At 43.0% G+C, this 11,037-nt stretch overlaps 1 protein-coding gene across 1 annotated transcript; it reads right to left on the bottom strand.

The window, feature by feature from the left end:
* Window positions 1-1,601: 1,601 nt before the first annotated feature.
* Window positions 1,602-5,213, bottom strand: LOC134092138 (zinc finger protein 316-like). The gene is made up of 2 exons (XM_062544932.1): window positions 4,984-5,213; window positions 1,602-4,588 (listed from the first exon to the last, which is right to left on the bottom strand). Exons 1-2 carry the CDS (start codon window positions 5,171-5,173, stop codon window positions 3,633-3,635), a joined length of 1,146 nt encoding a protein of 381 aa, XP_062400916.1. The 5' UTR covers window positions 5,174-5,213; the 3' UTR covers window positions 1,602-3,632.
* Between the last annotated feature and the right edge of the window lie 5,824 nt (window positions 5,214-11,037).

The following is an 11,037-nucleotide window of genomic DNA, read 5'->3' as shown; positions in this document are numbered from 1 at the left end:
TTTGGAGGTGAAGTGAGGAGAAGAGGTGCGTACTGTAGGTGCGTTTGGAGGTGAGGGGAGGAGGAGAGGAGGTGCACAGGGCGATGATGGCTCCAGTGTTGGATCTGGGGAATTGTTGTTTGAATCACGATAATACACAACAATAACCTGACGAGGTCTAACGACTCCCTGTTTGAGCCAGACAACGAGCTGAGATGATGCTGGGCTATAACGGACATGCTTCAACTCACTCTCTCTCTCTCACACACCCACACCACACACACACACACACACACACACACACACACACACACACACACACACACACACACACACACACAGCCATTTAGCTCATGTGCAATAAAACACATGGCCCACCTGAGGATGTGTTCGGTTTGAAAATAATGGAGGTCTCCAAGTCCTGTTGTCTTTATTATGGAGCAGGGAATACTCCTGGCATGCCACAATAGCCTGGGATGAGCCGCGGCACACAGCAACGCTCCCTTTCTCATGATAATCTCTCTCTGTGGAGAGTGCAGGGGGAGATGGGATTTGGTCTGGTAGGCTACTATGGTCCTCAGAGAGGTATCTCATTAATGCACGCCTCCTTGTTGTATGCCCGATGCAGGGAAAGAATACAGTTGTTTGCTGGATTCATCGTCCACCTGTTCACCTTGTGTTGCCTTCATAAAATGTGCACGTCTGATTGAGTCATTTTGCCAGTTCCTTGTCCAAAGTGATGCAATATTTATGTGTCTGATTAAAAACTGCCTGTTTATCACCAATGTATATGTGCATTTCCTTACCGGTAAGGTGATGTTCTTGCTAGCCAGTATGAACGTTTGTGTAATGTATGTGAGGAAGGTATCGCTTGTGTGCTGCTGCCCTTAATTGAACTGTGAGGCGATAAAGCGAGTGAGTCTGATATTATTCATAAGTCTGTAATGGCCCCTGGTACCTCTGGGCTCTGCCTCAGTGAGATATTAAAATGTGTATTGCCCAACAAAGCACTGGGGACGCATACTGAGATGGTGGAGATGTCTGATCAAAAACAGACCTGTATTTAAGGCTGCCTGCCAAAAAACAAAGACGGGGATCTGTCAAAAAGTGAAGAACACTGCCCTCTTGTGGTGAACAAGATGATGTTGTTTTTGATTGAAGCCTTTGGCAATAGAGTGGTACCAGTGCTTCTCAAAACATCCCATTGCTCTGCTCTGACTGAGATTAGTATTATCTAATATGGATGTTACATACTACTCAGTGTAAATACTGACCTATATCCATTAGGCATATCCAATCTGGAAGTTACCATAGGGTTTCAAGAGAAGCATATAGGCTACTTAAAATGAAGATCAATGTTCATCTGAATCTCGTGGCATAACTGAACAAGTTAAACACTGACAACCCCCAAAATGTGGGATCTAAAATTATATGATCCAAAAACCCTGCGCTGGGAGAGCAGCCTGGGGAGTAAAATACTTCTACTTGTGAGACACAACTTACTGAATGTCCAATATCTGCATTAGGTTGCTTTCTGAAATACTTGTGTCGGATGTACAGTATGCGGTGCAGTGTACAGTATGTGTGACGGAGACACAAAGGCATGCCCTTACACGGTGAACTCTGCTTCCACTATCTTTTATTAGTGTGGCCTACAAACTATGATACAGATCCTTCATACATCAAACGACAAACGGCTACATACATAAATACATGATTACACTCATACAAAAATGACTACATTCACACAAACATGATCACATTCACACATCCGGTGACAAACAGCGATAAAAAAAAAAAAACTCTCTCAGCCCTGTGTATTTGAACTCCTCTGCTAATAAGACACTGATCTCCCATCAAACCTCAAGGCAGTCCATGCCACTACCCCTTACTGATACAGTACATTGTGTAAAGGCTGACTTTTATTTTGACGCACTGTGACATACCTGCAATCAAGAGGTGACAGGTGGCCATCTCAAGCCATAAGCTAGTAGTCACCTAGTCACTGCTAAAGCCATGTGATGATATTTATGCATGTCAGCTTACGATCATTTGTTTTGGCAATTTTGTCAAACACTGCTGCTCAATGACAAACATTGGCTGCCATATTAGTAACATACATTGTGCAAAATGGCACTAAAAACTTCCCTCCTCCTTCTACCTCTTTTTTCTCCCATCACACTTGGCCAGTGCTTATAGCGTGGAGTGGACACTCTTATCCTCTAGCAACAGTGCTGACTGATGCAGTAGTAAGTCCTCGCTAAAGTCTCCTCTGCACTGGAGCCTGAATGTTATTCTCCTGCTGTAAATGGCTTGGGATAGAAGTGTCTGTTACAGGAGACCATGTGAACAACAACCTTATGAGTCCAGAACAAATTAGATAACCATGCGCCATGAATGTGTGTGTGTGTGTGTGTGTGTGTGTGTGTGTGTGTGTGTGTGTGTGTGTAGCTGAGATCACCTGAGTGAGCTGTTGTGTTGGTTATGTGTGTGTGTGTGTGTGTGTGTGTGTGCCACTTTGTATACAGAAGCAGTTTGAGGTTTGTTTGGGAGACCAATACTCTGTATTTTAGACTTTAAAGTAGTCTCATGCGGGAAAAACAGTTTATGTCCACTAACACCAAGTGGAGACGCCGGACATTAACAGGCAAAACCTGGAGAGCAAACAGGAACGAATGAAGGGACAGAGCAAGGAAGTCTTTGAGGGATGCTGGGAAACCATATATGAACTAGACAGGAGAGCTTAAACGAGGGAAAAGTCCAACCAAGAGGTGAGTGGAAGAACCACACATATACAAAGTATCTCCCGAACGTTAGCGGTTACACTCAGTCTATCTTCAAGTAAAATAAGAATATTATTATTAAAAAATGATTAGGGCTGTCAATCGATTACAATTTTAATCTAATTAATTACATACTCTGTGATTAATTAACCTAAATACATTGCATATAAGACTTTCAAAATGCAAATTCAATTCAAATGCATCAATGACTCTTTCACTGCCCAAATAATGACAATCTATAGTATGACCTTATATGTTGAGGAAATAAATTCAGAAGGGCCTTGGGAAGTTTTTTTAAACATACAAGGCATTTCAGGCCACAGTTACAGTATAACCTAGGGGACACAATGAAAATAAATTAACACTCCCCTAAATGTCAACACTGCTTCTTTGCATTAATGTGGTACTATAGAGTTGACGAAGTCCGGTGACATGCAAGTTCCGTGCTACAGACATTGCAGAGGACTGTATTTTAATCAACACTTTCTTTTTAACACCATCAGGCCATTTTTTTTTTTCTTTCTTTTAAGTAAATGTTCCAATCAGTGATCCAGGCAGCACATTCTCGTCCCGCCATTTTACAGTCTAATGGTTACTGACTAGAATGGCTCCGGGTCTTCGATTAATCTGCGTTATTTTTTTTAATCAATTATTTTATCTCAAACTAATTAATCAGTTATTTTGACAGCCCTAAAAATTATATATATATAAAAAATTAGTATTCAAAATGTGAAAATAAGGACATATGGTTCTTCATCTCAAGGCCCACAATGAATACATGTGAATGATGTCAATAGATGTGTGGAGCTGAGCTCACATGTGAGTGTATGTGTGTGTGTGTGTGTGTGTGTGTGTGTAGTGCAGCTGCGTTCACGTGTGCGAGCTGTTGTGTCGCGTGTGTGTGCGCAGGTGGCCCTTGATCTGGCTGGACTGGCTGAAGCGCTTGCCGCACAGCGGGCAGCTGTAGGGCTTCTCGCCGGTGTGCGTGCGCAGGTGCACCTTCAGGTGCGCCGTCTGGTTGAAGCCCTTGAAGCAGACGTGGCAGCGGTACGGCCGCTCGCCCGTGTGGATGCGCTGGTGCTCCTTGAACTTGCCCGAGTAGCGGAAGCACTTGCCGCACACGCCACAGCGGTACGGCTTCTCCTTGCCGTGCGCCACCTGCTTGTGGATGCTCAAGTCGCGCGCGCTGCCCACACACTTGCCGCACAGCGTGCAGTAGAACGGCCCCTGGTGCTGCTGCTGGGGCTGGGGCTGGGGCTGGTGGGGCTGGTGGGGCTGGTGGTGGTCGGGCTCCATGCTGGAGGTCTGAGGGGGGAGCTCAGACAAGTCTCTGCCCAGCAGGGTGCTTGGTCCCTGGGCATAACTCGGCGGCAGGTACCCTACTGTGCCGGCACTGTCGGAAATGTAGCCGACTCCCATCCCAGCGGCCTCCACTGAGCCGTCGGAGAGCATGGAGCTGCTGTGCGGGAGCTCTGTGTTAAACTCTATTATACTGCATTCCTCAGAGCAGTCCTCTGTTTTGATTGGCCGAGGCGGGCCAAGGGGGATGGATTCCATCTCTCCGACGTCTCCCATGTGTGGTGTGTAACCTGCGAAGGAGTCGGGGAGGCTCTGCTCATGATGGTCATCGTGAAAGAGGGGCGGCGTTGTGACGTGGTCCGTCTCGTGGGGTTCCTCTGCTGCTGGCGTGACTGCCACGGGCGGGCCCTCTTCATGTTTGACCTCGATGACCTCCGGGGATTGTGGGTCCTCCGGGGCGGGTGCTGCACTGAGCGCGCGCTCACAGACAGGTGAGGGGTTCAGCTGGTGTCTCTCCGCAGAGAGCACTGGCAAGAGATGGGGTAACAGAACAGAACAGAACAGTGTCAGCACTAAAGGCAGTGGTCCCAGTTCACATTAGGCCATAGTTGCAACATTATTACACTGGACTACAACATTAACAACTATTTGGTTGAACAATAATGCATTAGCAAAAAAACATCAGTGTTGGAAATGTCCCGTAGTTGTCGGCTCATTACAGCTAGCGACGAAAGCAGCCTGTTGAAGTTGTAGGGGGAAGTCAAAGTATCGAACTTTAGGGAAATCTGGAGAGGCAGTCGAATGGCCTTTATGTACTCACGCTAAAATGAAACAGGAGGCCATACTGCACAGTGTGACACCATAGCAGTTGAGATATAAACATAGTCGGACATTTGAAAAACAAATTGCTTTCGTTTATTACCTCGTTGTATACCGGCAGAGATGGCACCAACATCTGCCAGCCTCTGCTTCAAGTCACGGTTTTCCTCTTTCGTTAGGGCGATTTCGTTCTGATATTCCAGTATCGTGTCCTTGATTACCTGAAATATCTCATCTGCGGCCACTTTTAAACGTTCATTGAGATACAAATTTAACACGTCCAATTTCGTCATCTTCGAATGTCAGATAGGCCTTATCCCCAACGAAATATGACTTATTATTGTCATAAGATATTGAAAAGATACCGGGCACTGCAACCGGGACCCCTCTTCGGGCACAACAACATTGGCGTCTACTTCCTGTTTTACTCTTCCCCTGACCTACGATATTGGGCGTTACCGCCACCTACTGGTCGGGGTTTGGAAAGGACAGAGAGAGAGAGAGAGAGAGAGAGAGAGAGAGAGAGAGAGAGAGAGAGAGAGAGAGAGAGAGAGTTAAAGATTTTTTTCACTTTTAATGGTTTACTTTATAATAACAATAATAATTAAAATAAAAATAATAATACAAATAGTAGTGATATTATTATTATTATCAAAGTTATGGTTATTTAACAGACGCCTTTGTCCAAAGCGAAAAAAGATCCCTTCAACCTGTCTCTGTTATTATCATTATCATTATTATTATTATTATTATTATTATTAGGAGTAGTACTAGTAGTAGTAGTCAGTGTTGGGAAGGTTACTTTAGAAATGTAATGTGTTAGAGTTACAAGTTACTCTGTTTAAAATGTAATGGTAGTGTAACTATTTGAATTACTTTTTCTGAGTAACGTAACTAATTACTTTTGATTACTTTTTGATTACTTTTCCGATTTTTGAATGATATACTGTATATAGTCCCCAAATCCATGCTAAGATTTCGGCCTTGGTCTACAGTCTGCCGAGCAGTTCTGTACAAGCACACAAGGCAGCAAGGACATTCAATACATGAATTAGCATCACATTTTTTGTGAGGATAATATAATGATAATCATAACACGTTTACAGGCAGGCATGTAGGCCTACGCTGATGGCGCTGTAGACGTGATAGAGCCTATCAGAAGGTCCCGTATCAAACTATGGCTGTGGAGGGAAACAGTTCTTTTTACACACAATATTATTTGCAAAGTTTTGCTGATAATATTGAGATGTAATTCAAATTGTAATTTTGAAAAATTTCAAAAGTACCTGTAATTGAATTAAAAAAAAATTCTACAGTAACTGTAATATATTACTGATACATTTATTTTGTAATTAAATTACGTAACTCAATTACAAGTAATGCGTTACTCCCCAACACTGGTAGTAGTAGTAGGAGGAGGAGAAGGAGGAGTAGGAGTATATGTGTTTATCAAACAATATTTAAAACAACAAAATACAATTTTGAACGAAAAACAGTAGGCCTAGGCTACATTTCTCAAACAGTCTTGCACTGGGTTCTAGAATCATTGTGATGCAGTTATGTGTCATAATCCACCAATATTCTAAGTTCTATGTGTCATGGTGACCATGGTAACATGTAAAAGGGGATGTCAAGCCTCAGATCTTCATTCTACAGCAATCAGTGATCAAGTGCAGGTGAGTCTAAAGCCCAATTCACACCAAAGATTCCCGACGCGACGAGACTGAGTTGCAGCGGTGTGAATTAGAAGTTGCACGTAGTTGCAAGCGGTCGCAAGCGGTCGCAGAGCATTAAACACGTTGAGTCGCAGTCGCAAGGTTTTAGAGCGTCGCGGCTCGTCTCGTCGGGAATCTTTGGTCTGAACCCTACTTAATGTACAACCATTTAGTTGTGTCAGTTTTCTATAGTAGACCTACATACGAAAATAGTTTGAGAAAATTGAATGACACAAAATTATATAAACATAGAAATGTTCAAGTTTTAATGGTATCTGTGAGTGTGTGTGTGTGTGTGTGTGGGGGGGGGGGGGGGGGGGTTGCCTGTACAGTATGTGAGAGTGGGGGTGATATGCAATATGTGATCATTTATTATGAAAGAGCATCTTTAAACAAGCAATAAACTCACTTCAGGGTTACATCCAATTCTAAACGAAAGACGCTTTTCCTTCTCCTTAAGGACATGTGAGCCTCACCTGGGCCAAATGATATCTTCCCCAAACAGTGTTTCAGATACAGAGAAAGACAAACAAGACAGAAAGCCAAGTGATCCAAACATGGCCGAAAGCTCTGTTAGGATTCCAGGTGTCCCCCCTGAAGGGCGGCTGGACCCCGGCTCCCAGGAGGCGTGGCTGGGGCGGCCGGTCCCCGACAAGAGAGAGGTGGAGCAGTGGCTGGAGGAGCTGGAGAGAAAGGTGGCCAGGGACAGGATGAGGCACGAGATGAGGGACAGGATGAGGGACGAGATGAGGCACGAGATCAGGGACAGGATGAGGGACAGGATGAGGCACGAGATCAGGGACAGGATGAGGGACGAGATGAGGGACGAGATGAGGGACGAGATGAGGGACAGGATGAGGGACGAGATCAGGGACGAGATGAGGGACAGGATGAGGCACGAGACGAGGGACAAGAACAGGGACAGGATGGGGGACGAGATCAGGGACCAGATGAGGGACGAGATGAGGGACAGGATGGGGGACGAGATCAGGGACCAGATGAGGGACGAGATGAGGGACAGGATGGGGGACGAGATCAGGGATGAGATGCGGCAGATGAGAGAGGCTGCGCGCAGAATGGGCCCACAGATGTGGTGGGCAAGACAGTGGGACTGGCAGTATGTATTCTATATATAATACTATAAAGTACATACATACATATATAGATACTGGAGACAGTGGGAGAGGCAATATGTATTCTATACATTAATAATAACACTATAAAGTACATACATACATATATAGATACTGGAGACAGTGGGAGAGGCAATATGTATTCTATACATTAATAATAACACTATAAAGTACATACTGTACATACATATATAGATACTGGAGACAGTGGGAAAGGCAATATGTATTCTATACATTAATAATAACACTATAAAGTACATACTGTACATACATATATAGATACTGGAGACAGTGGGAGAGGCAATATGTATTCTATACATTAATAATAACACTATAAAGTACATACTGTACATACATATATAGATACTGGAGACAGTGGGAGAGGCAATATGTATTCTATACATTAATAATAACACTATAAAGTACATACTGTACATACATATATAGATACTGGAGACAGTGGGAAAGGCAATATGTATTCTATACATTAATAATAACACTATAAAGTACATACTGTACATACATATATAGATACTGGAGACAGTGGGAGAGGCAATATGTATTCTATACATTAATAATAACACTATAAAGTACATACTGTACATACATATATAGATACTGGAGACAGTGGGAGAGGCAATATGTATTCTATACATTAATAATAACACTATAAAGTACATACATACATATATAGATACTGGAGACAGTGGGAGAGGCAATATGTATTCTATACATTAATAATAACACTATAAAGTACATACATACATATATAGATACTGGAGACAGTGGGAGAGGCAATATGTATTCTATACATTAATAATAACACTATAAAGTACATACATACATATATAGATACTGGAGACAGTGGGAGAGGCAATATGTATTCTATACATTAATAATAACACTATAAAGTACATACTGTACATACATATATAGATACTGGAGACAGTGGGAGAGGCAATATGTATTCTATACATTAATAATAACACTATAAAGTACATACTGTACATACATATATAGATACTGGAGACAGTGGGAGAGGCAATATGTATTCTATACATTAATAATAACACTATAAAGTACATACTGTACATACATACAGTATATAGATACTGGAGACAGTGGGAGAGGCAATATGTATTCTATACATTAATAATAACACTATAAAGTACATACTGTACATACATATATAGATACTGGAGACAGTGGGAGAGGCAATATGTATTCTATACATTAATAATAACACTATAAAGTACATACATACATATATAGATACTGGAGACAGTGGGAGAGGCAATATGTATTCTATACATTAATAATAACACTATAAAGTACATACATACATATATAGATACTGGAGACAGTGGGAGAGGCAGTATGTCTTCTATACATTAATAATAACACTATAAAGTACATACTGTACATAGATACTGGAGACAGTGGGAGAGGCAGTAGGCCTACTCTACGCTAATAAGCTGATACTGAAAGTTCATGTAAAAGCAAGATCTTTGTCCAGCATTTTGGTTCATTTATGACGTATTCAGTCATTAACACAGTGCTTTTAAATCTACAGTATCTATCAGGAGGCTCGGAGGATAAGGCAGGAAGTGATAGGTGCCCAGCTGATAAGACTGGAGGAGAGGGTGATAGAAGAGGAAAAAGTGATAAAGAGAGCAGCGGAGGAAGAGAGACACTTAAGAGAAATGGAAGAGAAGGTGAGGGCGCAAGAGAGACTCTTGAGGCAGAAAATAGTGGAGCAGGAGCGACCAATAAGGGAGACGGTGGAAAGAGCGAGGGAGGCAGAGAGACTCTTGAGAGAGAAAGTGAAGCAGAAGGAGAAACAGTTCACAGACATGATGGAGGCAGTAAGAGAGAAAGAGAGAATGTGCAGGGAAGAAGCAAGGGAGGAAGAAAGGCACATACGAGACATGGAAGATAAAGTGACGGAGAGAGAGAGGATGCTGAGGGAAAAGGTAAGACAGGATGAAGGACAGATCATGGAGATGGAAGAAAAGGTGAGAGAGTGTTATAGGATGTTTAGGAGAGCTGTGAGGGAGGAAGAAAGATGGATACGAGAGGTAGAAGAGACTGCAAGAGAGAAAGAAAGAATGCTGAGAGCAAACGCAGCAGAGGAAGAGAGACTGGTGAGAGGGATGGCAGAGATAGTGAGAGAGAGAGAGGATGATTAGAGAGATGGCCAGCATTGTAGCGCAGGAAAGAAGGATGAGAGGCCTAGAAGAACTCAAGATTGAATTGGAATACATGTACATGGCAAAACTGAGAGATCTGGTACAGAGGAAAGAGATGGAGGTGCAGAAAGAGGAGGAACGGATGCGAATGCTGGAAGAGAGAGCGGAAGAGGAGCATAGAATGATGGACATGCAGAGAAAAGCAAAGGAAGAAGAAACAAAAAAGAGAGATATGGAAGACAAAGCCAGCGAGCAGAAGAGGATCTTGGGAGAGCTGGAGAAAACAGCGAAGGACGAGGAGAGAACAATGAGAGCAATAGAAGGGGATGTGAGAAAACAGGAGGAACTTTTGATACAAAAGGTGAAGGACGAGGAGAGAACAATGAGAGCAACAGAAGAGGACGTGAGAACACAGGAGGAACTTTTCATACAAAAGGTGAAGGAAGAAGAAAGATGGACGAGAGAGGCAGAAGACAAAGCCACAGAGCAGGAGAGAACGGCGAGAGAGATGGAGAAAAGAGCGATGGAGGGGGAAAGAAAAATAAGAGAGATGAAAGTGAAAGCGATAGAGCGTCAGAGACTTCTGAGAGAGGCCGAGAAAAAAGCAAAGGAGAATGAAAAACGGATGAAAGAGATAGAAGCAAAAGTGAGACAGTGTGAGAGACTGCTGAGAGAAAAAAAGAGATGATGGAGGAACTGACTGATCAGGAGAGAACTCATTTAGAGAAGGAGAGACAAGCAAAGGAGAAAGACAGACGAATTCATGAGATGGTAGAAGAAGCGATAGAACGCAAGAGAAAACGGAAAGAGGTAGAGATTAAAACAAAGGAGGAAGAGAGAGTAATGGAGGAGATGACGGAGAGAGAGAGAGAGAGCTGAAGCAAATGCAGAGAGATGGAGAAAAAAGTGACAGAACAGCAAGCAAAAGAGCAGAAGGAGATAAAAGTTAAAAGCTGAAGATGAAGAAAGGAAACGGAGAAAGATGGAAGAGGAGGAACTGTGGAAAATGAGAGAGATGGCCCAGGACATCGATGAGAGCGATGACCTTTTGATGGATGACAAGAAGGAGCTCATGTTTGAGGCTGCCAAGAGGGCAAAACTGAGGTGGATGAAAAGTAAA

Source organism: Sardina pilchardus, chromosome 9, assembly GCF_963854185.1.
Source record: "Sardina pilchardus chromosome 9, fSarPil1.1, whole genome shotgun sequence".
Lineage (NCBI taxonomy): Eukaryota > Metazoa > Chordata > Actinopteri > Clupeiformes > Clupeidae > Sardina > Sardina pilchardus.
This window is presented reverse-complemented; position numbering and strand designations above follow the sequence as displayed.